This window comes from Lepidochelys kempii, chromosome 16, assembly GCF_965140265.1.
Source record: "Lepidochelys kempii isolate rLepKem1 chromosome 16, rLepKem1.hap2, whole genome shotgun sequence".
Classification (NCBI taxonomy): domain Eukaryota; kingdom Metazoa; phylum Chordata; order Testudines; family Cheloniidae; genus Lepidochelys; species Lepidochelys kempii.
Window position 1 is genome coordinate 18,176,594 of NC_133271.1, and position 13,838 is coordinate 18,190,431.

The 13,838-nt window shown below is 53.3% G+C and overlaps 1 protein-coding gene across 2 annotated transcripts in view; it reads left to right on the forward strand.

The window, feature by feature from the left end:
- ASS1 (argininosuccinate synthase 1) overlaps positions 1 to 13,533 on the forward strand; it is a 78,580-nt gene extending 65,047 nt beyond the window's left edge. For both annotated transcript variants that reach the window (XM_073314646.1, XM_073314648.1), the window contains 3 exons: positions 5,620 to 5,776; positions 11,430 to 11,495; positions 13,255 to 13,533. In XM_073314646.1, the coding sequence (XP_073170747.1) occupies positions 5,620 to 5,776; positions 11,430 to 11,495; positions 13,255 to 13,309 (278 nt within the window). In that variant the 3' untranslated portion in view covers positions 13,310 to 13,533. The remainder of the gene's footprint in view (positions 1 to 5,619; positions 5,777 to 11,429; positions 11,496 to 13,254) is intronic.
- Positions 13,534 to 13,838: the final 305 nt, after the last annotated feature.

Below are 13,838 nucleotides of genomic sequence, written 5' to 3' on the forward strand. Positions count from 1 at the left end.
CTGGTCCCCCAAGCACTTCACAACATCCCTGGTGGAGCACTGTGATATGTGTATACACAGGCTCCCCCGGGGGATGTGCACCACCGCATTATAGCACCGATCTCTTGCAGAGTAGGGATAGAATCCCTTGTCCACTGGATCAGGGCGAGTTTGCTAGAAACCCTTTTAAAGGCCGCTGCTACTCGCCATAGTGTGGACAGGGCTTTTAGAGCAGTAGTTCTCAACCAGGAGTCCAGGACGCCCTAGGGGGCCTCGAGAAGGTTTCAGGGGGGCCTCCAAGCAGGGCCAGCATTAGACTCTCTGGGGCCCAGGGCAGAAAGCCGAAGCCCCACCGCATGGGGCTGAAGCCAGGGGTCCAGAGCCCTGCCACCTGGGGCTGACGCTGAAGGCTGAGCAATGTAGCTTTGTGGAGGGCCCCCGTGGCGTGGGGCCCCAGGCAACTGCCCTACTTTGCTACCCCCTAATGCCGGCCCTGGCTTTTATATGCAGAAAACCAGCTCTTGTGGCACAGGTGGGCTGTGGAGTGTTTATAACATGCTGCGGGGGCCTCCGAAAGGAAAAAAGTTGAGAACCCCCACCTTAGAGACCATTTTTGGTCTGCGTTAAATCAGGCCTATGTGAACTCAGACCAGCCAGGACCCAATCGGGGAGGCTAAGCCTAGACTAGCAGAGCATGAATACGATAAATAATTCAGCCTGGAATAAAGGGCATGAAAGCAGCATTACCGTGTTGCACATCTGAGGTTCCCACCCAGCTGAGGGAGGGTGCTGGAGGCCTGGCTTTCATGCTCTCCCGTCTTTCTTTAACACCTAATTATTGTAACTAGGCTCTGAATTTAAGAGAATTAGTGTTTATCTCTCCCCCCCCCCCCGCCCCGATTGATTCCATTGTGGGAAGGTGACTTTGCAACAGACTTCACCAGCTTTCAGCTCCCCGCTCCCTGCCAGGTACGGCCAGGTGTTTAAATGCCATTGTCTCCCACAGACCTTGTTTGCGCCATCAGATTGAAATGATTAGAGCTGGAGTGCAGTTACAAAGTGAGAAGGCTATTAAGACGGATCACTTCCACTGGGGAATTTGTTTGCAGTAGGGGGCGTGGGGGGGGGAGGGAGGTGGGGGAGTACCTTACACCTGGAGATGTCAGATTCAGTATTTAAGTAGCTGGTTATTATTTTAATGTGTCTTGGATTTAATGTTTTTCTCCATTGCCATGGAAGAACATTTCCTTACATTTCCTGTCCTTACATTTCAGGAGCTTTAACTGTATTTGTCAAAAGAAAAAGATTATTTTCTTGCAGCCGCACTTCCAGCCTTATTGTGCTGCTTGGTATCCGTGCAGTGGCCCCTTTCAGCTGGTTAATGGCTCACAGCAACACTGCTGAACCATCTAAGACAAGAAATGACGAAGAACCCTGCACCTCATTGAAACTGCAAGGGGAACTTAGGAAGGCAGAATGTAACTATCCAAGTTGGAAAGACTTTGCTCAAGCATCAAGATTTATACTCTCTCTTAGGAAGGGTGTATGGCATCATTACCAACAAGACATGGTCAGAACCTTGCTTTCACAGCTCATCCAAAGATGGTATCTTCAGAAGCCCAGTAGTGTGGGTATTGGTTCCGGACTGACCCAGAGAGAAGAGAGCCACCTATCAAATTACCAGTGCCAACTCCTACAACACTTGGGATGTCTCCATTTCATCCAAGTACTCAGCCCTGCTTAGCTTGTGAGATCTGACAGAGTCTTACCCCAGAGGGGTGGCTGCAGGTCTGTCCATGATTGGTAGGGGATAAACAGACCAAAATACTGTCGCACAAGGAAACTGGGTGGAGGAACAAAGCTGTTCCTGGAATGCTCATCACTGGGCTGCCGCAAGGGGTGCTGGTGCAGTACGGACGGTCATTCAGTTAGCAAGCCGTGAGACCAAGCTATATCACTGGGCCAGGGCAGCGCTGCAAATCCAGCAAAATTTGGGATTCCTGCTCCTTGAGACTAAGCATGTCAGACAGCAGGCAGGAGAAGGGGGAATAGCCATATCGGAGCATGCATGTCCCCACTTCAGGATCACTAAAGGAGAATTATTAACATCAGCCTGTCCCAGAGACACGCGCTCCACCCTTGTGATAACTGGCCAATAACAGATCAAGAGGAATATCTCCATCTCCCAGCCCTTCCTGAAATCCATATCTCAGTAGAAATCTGAAAAATACTGCCAGGAGACAAACATCTGAGCAGTGTCCGTGGAGTCTCGGTGCAGGTGGGGTGGACGGTACCCTGACTCATGGAGTTTACAGAGTGGCCACTGCTCTGGCTGTATTGATCCAACCTAATTCTGAGGCCAAGAAGGAGGGGGAGAAATACTTTTTTGTTTCCTGAATGGCTTCCACCCTGAGTCCCCAAAGACCAGCTGGGAAAAGAAAGCTGAGAGGGCACCTGTGTGGTAGCACAGAGAAAGATTAAAGAGATAAAACTTCTGGATCACTGAAGATGCTTAAATAGAACCTTTCTTTCTCCCACTATCTCTCTCCCCATCTCCCTGTCTTTATTCTAGGTCTCAGGGGGCTTAATGGGCTAATTAGCTCACTTAGTGACAGGACAGCGCACAGGAATGGCAGGCAGGCAGGCAGGACCTGAGGCTCTCGCCATCGGTAGGAGAGAGGAGAGCAGAGAGGCACACAGGTACCAGGCTCTGAGTTGTGGGCACCATCTCCATTTGGGGAGCCCCCGTGCTCACTTGCCAGCCAGCCACAGAGCAGCCCAGCACCTGGGAGAGGAGACAGAGCAGGAGCACGTGTTCATTCTCCATTGAGAGTTGGCCTGTGGAGTAGCCGCTGGACAAGAGTGCTCTCTTCTCTGCAGTATTTGGATTCCATCCAGACCTCACGATGCCATGCCAAGCCATGCAGCACCCAATGCTGCTGGGTCACACTGTGCCATGCGAAGCTGCCCCATGCCAACCCCCACAATGCCATGCTGTACCAAACCCCGCCATGCTAAGCCACATGGCACTAACCCTCCCCATATCATACTGTGCCACTCGCCGCTCCCAAGCCAGGCCGACTACAACCCGTCCTTACCATGCGTTTCTGTTCTGTGCCATGTCCGGTAAAGCATGCTACAGCGTCTCATTCCCAGGTCACCTTATTGCACGGTGCCCTTCAGAATGCCCCTGGCAAGCGGTGGAGCAGGGCATGAGGAGACTCCTAGTGGTGGTTTCTTCCTGCTGCTGTCTCCTCTTCCTGAACTGGCCACATGTTCACAAAGGCCACTCTACTGGTTGCCAGGTTGTGATCACGAGCCAGCCAAAAATCAAGGCTTGGTTCAGACCTAGGCTTAAAGTCTTGCAGTTTGCTGGATGCTGCCCTGAGCTGCAGCCTTGGAGATGAGACTGAAAGAGGGAAAACCGTTTTCTTTACCAAGCTGAGAAGTGATGGACTCATCCAAAGCTTCACCCCGCATACCAGGGTTCAGTACTGGAAGCTCCTGTAACCAGTTGCCTGGCATCCCAGCCCTGTATCTAATCCCTGACAGAAAATCTTCTAGTGAGGAGCTGGAAATGTTTCATTTCAGTTCTCTGTGAATTGGAGTCAAGGCCCAAGGATGTGGTGACTGACCTTCCCTCCAGTCAAGTAGGCTTTGATGAGATATTCTTCTGAGCTCCTACGTGGCCCTGTGTGCTATGTACCCTCTTCTTTGCCCCCAAAAGCCTGCATACTTTCACAGCCTCTGGGAGCAAAAGCCTGGGTCAAGCAATCAAACCCAGGACTCCTGCATGAAAATAGAGCTGACTGATGATACCGCCCTAGGAGCTGGTGGCCATCATGACTGGTAGTAAAGAGACCTGCCTAGACTTTCATCTCCAGGTTGCGTGTTCAAATCCGGCCCAAGTCAGTTGCGGCCAAAAGCATTCCCGTTTGACAGCTGGCTGGTGGCTCCTGGGAAATGAGTTTGGTGGGTCTGAGCCCAGTTTATAGCAGAGTCATGTCCAAAGCCGACAGGGCAGCCCCAAGAGAGGCCAAGAACTGAATGGCCCCAGAGACTGGATCTCCTCCTTAGTCCTGGAGACATCCCTCTGGCTCAGGATTGAGGGAGGCTGACCAGACAGGACGGGGGAGTTCATGCTACGGCAGATAAGATAGAGAACAGGGGGGCGCCTGAGTTTTCAGCCGCGCAATGTGAACAGTGTGGAGAGAGAGAACACAACACCCCAGCCTAGCCCATTTCAATTCATTCCTGGAAATCTGCTAAGAGGAGAGAATAAAACTCCCCTGGCAGCTTTCAAGGGAGTGCAGAGAATGATGCAAGTCCCCCGGAGAGGGGCTAGAGCGCCTTTGACCATCAAGTCTCAGACAGATGTTCCTGTAGCATCGCTCCACGGACAGCAGAGGAAAGCAGAGATGCCTGCGCCCTGCGAGTGACGGGCAGCTGTTACTCTAGAAAGGGCCGGGGGAGCTGAGCCTACCTGAGAGCGGGCACCGGACATATGGACCCTGATCCTCCTGCCTGATAAAGCCCCTGAGGTCAGGCCCTGCCTGTGTTATCTTACTGGAGATGTCTGGTCTGCCGGGATCCCTGCTGGGATGGGAGCTGGCCAGGCTTGGTGGGGCAGGCTTTGAAGTCACCTCTCCACCTGTCCATTGTCGAGGGGTATCTGTTCCAGAGCAAAAAGGTTGTTCTACGTGGGGGTGATCAGCCATCCGTGGCGGGGGACGAGGGGAGGGTAGAGTTACCACTGGAAATGGCTGTGGGCTCCTGTCTATGCACAGAGACGTATCGTGCCCCTTCTCGGATTAACCCTTTGAAGCATTGCTCCCCTTTCCACCATCCCCCATGCCCCCCCAACCCCCCACAGCCCTCCCAAATCACCCACCCCTCCCTTCTCTCCCCACTCCAAGGAACTCGCCTGGCTTCCCACAACCCTCCCCGTTTCGATTCCCTTCCCGACCTGTCCTATCTGCTGGTTCCCAGTAAACCTAGCTGACACGTTATAGTGGTTCCTCCCTGTCTGGGGGGAATGGTGTGCCTGGTGGCTGCAAGGGACCTGTGATGCTATGGGTTGGTCACGGGAAAGCATTTACCATCTGCTGCAAGAAGAGTGTCTGTCTGTCTGTCTGTCTGTCTCTCGCCAGGTAACCCTCCCCCGTTGCTCCTTTATGGGTGCATTTAATAAGGATACTTTACCCTGCCAGGCACCTTCCAGACAAGGACCCTGATGCATTTTAGAGGCGTTAATAAGGAATCTTCATAGCCCCCTTTATGGCGTAGATTTTATGAGTCTCATTGTGCAGAGGGGGGAAACTGAGGCACAGAGCGGTGAAGCGACGTGCTCCTGGACTCAGTGAGTCAGTGGCACCCCCTAAAGTAGAACCCAGGAGTCCCAGCTCCCAATCCCCTGTTCCAGCTACTAGACTGCGTTTCCTCCACAGAAGGAGTGACTAGCATAGAGTTCTCCTTCCCGGATTTACAGTGTCGGAGCCCCATAGGTTGGTGTCCAGAGAGTTTTGGCATTGCCACTCAAACTAGCTCTCTGCATTTTTCTTCTGAGACACTGAGGAAGGAAGGTGAGTGCTGGCCGCAGCACTGACTGGCCCCGGTTCTCCATTCTCCCTCTTTCCACAGGTTTCTGGTACAGCCCGGAGTGCGACTACGTCCGCCATTGCATCAGCAAATCCCAGGAGATGGTGGAAGGGAAGGTGTGTGTGTCTGCCTTCAAGGGCCAGGTCTACATCCTGGGCAGAGAGTCCCCACGGTCCCTGTACAATGAGGAGCTTGTGAGGTAAGCGGCCAGCTGGTGAACCTCGCCCGCAGTGCACGTATCAGAAGAAGCTGGGGCTCCGGGGGATGCCAAGGTGTAGGGGGGTCTCTCCTCCGTCCTTTCCTGTCCTGCTGGCTCTTGGCAGGCCTGGATGTTAGTGATGGTGGAGCTGGGTCCCAGCTACAGACTTGAGACCCAGATTCTGAGCTCCCCAGGGTGTAGGGATAGTGGGTCCTGGTGTTGTAGCGGTCCCGTCTCTGAGATAACAGCAACCAGTGGGGCTGTGGGCGCCGGGCAGGGGATGGGGAAATGCACACTAGCTGCAGCCACACAGGATTGGTGATGGGGCTCCTGTCTTCATGCCCTGCTCTAGCTGATGTCCAGGCTTGCTGTTTGGATGGGTGGGGGTGACAATCTGTGCCTGGAGCCTCCCAGTGCAGTCTTGGTGCCCCCAGGACACCATGGTACCCAAAGCAGGCTCATACCCCCATAGGCAATTCCCTCCGTTACCCAGAGCCGTTCAGCACCTGATGCCTCGGCCATTGAGGTGTCCTTTCCAGGATGCCGCCTGGATCTGCAGGCTGGCACCATGCCCCCCGGGTGGCTGCTCCCTCACTAATGACCGAGCCAGTGTGTTCCTGTAGACACTGTGCTGAGCTCTCCAATGGACCATGCACCCACTCAGCTTCAATGGGTCACAGGTGGGCAGGGGGTAATATTAATGCCTGTCTCTGAGGAGACACAGGGCGGGGCCTGGGCAATATTGATGCCAGGCTCTGAGGAGAAACAGGGCGGGGCACGGGCAATATTGATGCCAGTCTCTCCGGGGACGCAGGGCCCCACGGGCGATGTTGATGCCAGTCTCTGAGGGGGCACACAGGGGTAGGATGGGGTGTTCTTGACAGTTGGATACTGTGGCAACGGGAATGTTAGAAACCAGTGGGAGATGGGGAGCTCTTAGCTTTGGTAACAGACCTGCCTGAGTCAGGTGCCTGCATTACAAATCCCTCTAGTCAGCCAGCCTGGCATAGCCCCATGGAGTGCAGGGGCCAGGAGCGAAGCTGGAGGGGCCTTTCCTTTGTGTCCCCCATTTCCCCAGCCCCATTCACTGTTCCCGGGAGGGCGACACTCATTGCATGGCCTTGTTGGCCATGCCATGAGCAAACAAAAGCACTGCACCAAGGCCTGCAGCTCCCTGAGAGCTCTGCTGGGAAGCTCTTGCCCAATTCCTGCCACCCACGGCTGCCTCGAGGATAGCTGGGGATCCAGGCTGTGTGGCAGAGGGAGGGGGGACGGGATTGGGGATTTAAAACAAGGCATTTGGGTGGCATATATGGGGTCCCAGGGCCCCCTAGGATGCCATCCGAGTTGGTACTAACATATGCAGCTGCGAGAGGCCCGGCTTTAACTCCCCAGCCATTGTTTCCTCTGCGCCGAGTATAAAATTAAAGCACGAGTTTTGTTTTGAAGTCAATTTTTTTTTACACTTTTCCTTTGCTTTATGTTGTCATCTCTCTCTCCCTTCTGCCCCCCCCCAGCTCCTTTCAATCTCTCTAAACATTTTATAAGCCATAAATACACCCGCATCAGTTTAGAACAGTCAGAGTAAATGTCAAATTATCTTCTCTCTTTCTCTTCTCTGGCATTTTTCCTTCCCTCCCCCTCGAAATCAACAGCTCCTAATAATCCATCCCAACCCTTCATTATGCCTTGTGTTCTCAGTTGTAGAGATTAAATGAATAAAGTATATTTAAAAAAAAAAAGAGGGAAGAGAAAAATAGCGGCTGGAGAGGGGTGGGGCTGAGAGAAAGAGAGAGGGAGAGAAAAGCAGGGGCACTTATTCTCACTGCGTCGTCAAGCGTTTTCCTTTTCTTTTTGATTTCTACATGGCTGGTTTGAAAGCCTTTGAGTGACGGCGTCACAGGAACCCGAGAGAAAGCTGTGAGAGGTAGAACCGCGTGGAAATGCCTCTGCACAGTAGGTAGAAAGTAACGTAATTATAGAGCAGGTCAGAACCACTCGAATGAGCAAAAATAAAAGCACAGAGGTTTTTCTGTAGCCCGTCAGGGGAGGTAAAATCATTGTAAACTCTTTTTTTCTTTAAGGTTTGCAGTTTCTGGAAAATGAGCCGGGTTTTTTGGAGGGGGTGGCAGGAAACAGGAAGCTAGCGGGGTTGGGATTTGTTTTCTTCTTTTCTGCTGTGATTGGAGGTGGTTGGGGGATTTTTAAATTTAATATTGTGGCATAAAGGGGCAAGGCTAAAAAAAATGGGCCAGATCCTGAGCTGGGGTAAGTCAGCGGTGGCCCCATGGGAGCCGATGGGCCAGATCCCCAGCTGGTTTACGTGGGCATTGATTCATTGCCTTCATTCGGAGCTTCACCCCTTTGCACCAGGCGAGGGTATGGCTGTGTGTCTCCTGGGCCCAGTTTTCAGCCCCAGCTCGGCCAGTCCTTGTGCTGAAATCAACAGGCATTATGGCCGAGTTAGGGCACGAGGGTCAGGTCCCTGTGCTAGGTTGGCACTCGTGAGTTCTGGCGGATACGCAGTTGCACCAGCACCGATGCCGCTGTGCCAGGGAGCGCACTGGTGCACGCGGGGCTGGGGCATCTTTACCACGGCTAGCGAACCAGGCTCAGGGCAGGGCTGGGGGTACAGGGTGGAACCCCCTCCGCCTGGTCTACACTCAGTGCTTCCGCCAGCTCTTGTGCAAGTGCGGCTGATTTCCCAGGGATCTCTGCTGCGGACAAGGCCTTGGGGATGTGCCTGGGGCACCGGGGACCCCAGCCCGGACAAATCTCGGGCTTTGAACCCTGCTGTCGTGCCGTCCTACCGCTAGTTTGTAGTGCTGCCCGGTGGGGGTGAGGTGAGGACGCTCTACAGAAGCTCCCAGTCCCTTCAGCATGAAACCTCCCTGAGTAGCGGTGGGACAGGAATGCCGAGGACTGGATGGGGAGACTGGAACCTGCCAGGCTTGGCTTGGGTTAGAAAGGAAAACACGGTGGGGTGTGTGAGTGTGTGAGAGAGAAGACTGATGGGGAGAGAAAGACTGACGGGGTGGTGGCAGAGAAGAGAGATGGGAGAGAGACAGACAGACGGGGCAGAGGAGAGAGACAGACAGGCGGGGCGGTGGCGGAGGAGAGAGACGGGAGAGAGACAGACAAACAGACGGGGCAGTGGCGGAGGAGAGAGACAGGAGAGAGACAGACAGATGAGGCGGAGGAGAGAGACAGACAGACAGGCGGGGCGGTGGTGGAGGAGAGAGATGGGAGAGAGACAGACAGATGGGGCGGAGGAGAGAGACAGACAGACAGGTAGGGCGGTGGCGGAGGAGAGAGACGGGAGAGAGACAGACAGACGGGGCGGAGAAGAGAGACAGACAGACAGGCAGGGCGGTGGCGGAGGAGACAGACGGGGCAGTGGAGAGGGGAGGGACGGTGGGAAGAGAAGTGGGGGAGAGGGGGCTACAGACCAAGCTGCGGGGATGCAGTCTGGGAAGAGGGGAGGAGTGGTTGGCATTTAGGGCCATGTTGGTAGACAATGAGGATGCTGTTTCTGGTGGTGGGGGACAGGGCTCATGGCCGGAGCGTGTAGAGAGGAGACTTCAGAGGAGGAAAAGGCCCCCTACTGTGCCCCCCCCGTTTGGTTAAAAGGGTTGCGTTAGGTAAGGGGCCTCCTGCCAGTCACGTGGCAGAGTAAATTACACCTGTTTTTCAAGAGATGGGGAAGAAAGTTATCAGGGAGGGAGAAGGGAAAGGTTGAGTCGGAGACCTTGGGGCAGCAAACTTTGTGGGGGGTTCCCCCCCCTTTCCCCCTGCTCTATAATTAATTTGAATGTACTCAGCCCAACAAAGGGCCGTATCCTGAGACACCATGATGGGAGGTGCTTTTTGGTGAGCGCCCGCCGGAGGGGCAGCACAGGGCAGAGCTCTTTACTCAATTGGATTTGAATTCCCGGGGGGCTGAAGCTGTTCTCTCTTTGGAGCCTCTGTTCCTGGGGATGGATCGTGGAGCACATGACAGTTGCGTTGGTAAATGGTTCAGGGAGCTGCTGCCTCAGAAGGAGGCAGGCCTGGTCTGGTTTTCCATGGGGGGCTAGGAAGGAGCCAGGGATTACTTGCAGTTCCATTTTACTAATTCCAGAAGGCTCCAGAGCTTCCACCTCCGTCAAGACCATCCAGCAACTCCAGACAGTGCAGGAAAAGTCAATTTTCAGAGTAGCAGCCATGTTAGCCTGTATTCGTAAAAAGAAAAGAAGGACTTGTGGCACCTTAGAGACTAACAAAGTCAGTGTCTGGGAGGAAGGGGGAGGATTCCCCTCCAGAGGGCTTTCAGAATAACGAGACCTACTGTATTCTACTGGGTGAGGCCCAGACTAAGGGCCCAGGTTTTCTGCTCACTTGTGCATTGCACGTGCATGGTTACACACTCGTGCATTGCATGTGCATATAGACACACGTGGGAGGTGCAAACTTGCATTTATTGTAGGTGTGCTTGTGTATGTCTCTGTCAAGAACAAATCATGTCAAACTAGCCTAAGAGCCTTCTTTAACAGGGTGACCAGCCTTGCGGATGGGGGGAAGCCGTAGCTGTGATATATCCCTACTTTAGTAAGGCTTTTAAGACTTTCTCACATGACCTTCTCCTAAGCTGTCACACTGGGGTGCAATCCAGACCAGCGAGCAGTTGTGTCACCTGGGTGCCTCGCAGTGCTTTGCTGTGCTAGCTTGCAATTTGGGCTGCTCACAACAGCCTTCCAGCATGCAGGTCACACCTTAAGTGTCTGGACAGCCATAGTCCTTGTCCAGCAACTCTGACCCCAGGAGCCTGTCAGCAAATGGCTGACCAAATTCTCAGGTCAAATGGCTGATTCCTTTGTCTTAGGTGAGAGAGAGAGAGATACCCTGCTGTCTCGATGATCCTATTTACTACTTATATGTACATTGAGGGAAACACACATTTCTTCATTCGGGATACATCTGCCTCAGTTTCCCTGCCTGTCAAGCAGGGCCAATAACATTTCCCCTATCCCACCAGGATGAGGTGATGTTGAACCTGAGCCCTGCGCAGGGCTCTCTCTGAAGGGGAATGTTGCCGAGTATCCTTGTTCCAAAGGGGTTCTGTATTCACCCGGTGGAAGGTGTGTAAAAAATCTGAATCTCAATGCAAGGCCCTTGAATCAGCGAGTTGGTCGCTTTCGCCATGCTCCATACTCACCGTTCCCCTTGGCACTGCTAGCAAGCCTGGGCGCCTGGCACAGGCGGAAGAGGCCAGGGGTTAAGTCGTTAGCTGAAGACCTGGTCTCAATTCCCTGCTCTGCCATAGTCTGCCTCTGTGACCTGGAGGAAGTCGCTCAGCCTCTCGGGGCCTGCATGGTGGGGATGCTAGATTTGCCCTGCAGCCCCGGGGCAGCCGAGCGGGGAACTACATTACAAGTGTGTGAGCTGCGTGTGCTGCGCTGACGGGGACCAGATAAGAACAGTAGATTGAAAATCAGGTCACTTATTTAGGTGTCGACCCTGGCGTTTGGCAGTTTACATCTTTCCCCGGGCGGAGGAGATAAAAGGCAGCCTCGTGAGGTTTGCAGCTCCTCTCTCCGGTTGCATTTGCTGAGCCAGGGGTGTCCTGATGTTTAATGGTCTGTTTTTCTCTCCCCCTCCCCCCTGCTTTTTGCAGTATGAACGTACAAGGTGACTATGAGCCCTCCGATGCTACTGGCTTCATCAACATCAACTCCCTTAGGTTCGTATAGCCCCAGCATGAACATCCCATTTCCAGGTGGGCCCAGCGTGCAGTGAGCTGCTGGAGCGGGCTTGATAGTGTGCTGGAGATCCCTGCAAACGCTGGTGCATGGAGAGCTTCTCTCGCTCATTCCCAGCCAAGAACCTTCCCAGGGAGGCAGGAGAGACATTGGGAGCATAGGTCAAAGATCAGCCAGGGTTTCCCTGGCAGTGGGGTGGCGGTATGTGGCTTGTTCCAGCAAGGTCTATGATCACCCTCCCCGCATGAGCTCCTGGCATATCTGCTCCCCACTAGCTGTCTCCCAAGAGCCCTAGAACAGCCAGTTCCAAAGCCTTAGCCATGTGGGAACTAGTCAGTTCTTGGAGCGCAGGAATGAAAACTGGCTTGTTTCCTCCTTGATCAGGCCCTGGAGAAAGAGCAGCAGCCTGGCTGTGTCACTCTCTGGGCCCCACTCGGCCTCACGTTCACCCTTCCTAGGAGCTTCCCCCCATGTCTCCAATTTTAGGTTTGCAGGAGGCATTTCCTGTGTGGGGCTTGCACGTCCTGAGGCCTTGTGCCTGGTGCACTCACGCTAGCTGTACCAGTGCAAACCCCTCCTGCAGGTACCATTTACCCTGGCACAAGTCACGGCTCTGCCCAGGCAAGCTAATCGGGGCCTGCCCTGGTTTGTATTTGGGGTTAAATCCCCATTAGCTCAACTGGTGCAAACCCTTGTTTGCCCTTGTCTACCTGCAAGGGTTAGTGCAGGAACAGAGACAGACCAACGACTGCTGATGGCCAAGTCAGCCAACACCCGAGAGTCCACTCCGCTCACCACTAGCCAGCTGGGACTGAGGTTGTCTACACTGCCGTTGGCGGCATGACTGCAGCTCAGGTGTGCGTACCTGCGCTCGCTTTAATCTAGCTAGCACAGATGAAAATAGCGGGGAAGACGCAGCAGCATGGGCCATGCAAGCCCGCCTGGTCCCCCTGGGTGTGTATTCAGGTTGCTAGCCCAGGCTGGAGTCTGGACCACCTCATGTTCACTGCTAGCCTTAGCTCTGCTAGCTACAGCAAAGCTCGCACAGGTAAGCTAAGCCGTGTTGCAATCACCTCTCCAACTGCAGTGCAGACACAGGCTGCTAGAGGTGAGTGAAATGGTCCAGTTGCAGTGTAGACAGGGCTCGAGACACACCAGGTGGTGCATGACACCAACCCCCACATCTAATGCCGAGTTAAAAGGGGGACGGGGCCTGACTTCCTTGGAAGCTGAGCTGCCCTGGCAGTCCGTCCCAAGGCAGTAGATGAGACGATGGGCAGGAAGAAAACCACCCGCTCATCGCTACCCCCTCAGTGGTCACTCAAGCACCTCCAGCCCAACCTGGACCACATGGCCTGCATGAGCAATTACAGAACATCTCAGGAACAGGAGCCTTGGCTAATTACAGCTTCCTACAGAACCTCCAGTCTCTGTATTTTACTTATCTCCCAGGCCCTGTGAATCCCCTTGAATGCTGTGAAACACACCATATTTACATAATGGACTCTTTCTTTTTCCATTGCCTGTTAACTGCTTTGTTCTCCACAATAATGCACAATTCCCCCCCCCCCGCCCCCGATCAATTAATTACACTAGCGGGCAGGGAAAAAAAAATCAAACTGTACAGGCCTTAACAAACGTTTGCTCTGACATCCCCTCATTCCGCCTAAATTAATTGAATCGAAATGCGTGTTATTCCTGTTAATTTACAATTAATTTTTTTTTTAATCTGGTTTACAGGCTAAAGGAATATCATCGTCTTCAGAGCAAGGTCGCCGCAAAGCAGAATGAATAGCAATCAATAGCGCACGGGGCTCTCACTCCCCTTTCTAATTTTTCGAAGCGCTCGCACTAATTGTGTTGGTAATTTATAATTGTAACTCGTCTCCCGGAGTTGGCTTGGAGGTGATGGCTTTGTTACAAGGCTTCCACAGCAAGCGAAATGGAATAAATAAAAAGGGGTCAACCAGGAGAGGAGCGAGAAAAGAAATTAAAACAACCCAGCTTTTTGTTTCTTTACGCCGAGTAGGGTTTTATTATTTGATTGTTGCTGTTTGTTCTTCCTGCACTTAGATGGCCAAACTGTTCCTTGAGCCAGTCTTTGTGAGGTTTGCAGTGGATTAAGTGCCTCTGAAGGACACGCGGTTTTGTCCCAGTGTGTACCTTTTTATTGGAGTGGGAAGGGGGAGAGGGAATGTACCCAAACAATCCACTTACCTGCTTCTTCCTTGGTTGAATGCTAAAAGGCCACCAAGGATGGGGAAGCAAAACTCCCATCACTGCTTCTGATGTTTAAGTCATTAAGGGGATGTCATTGTTTCGCT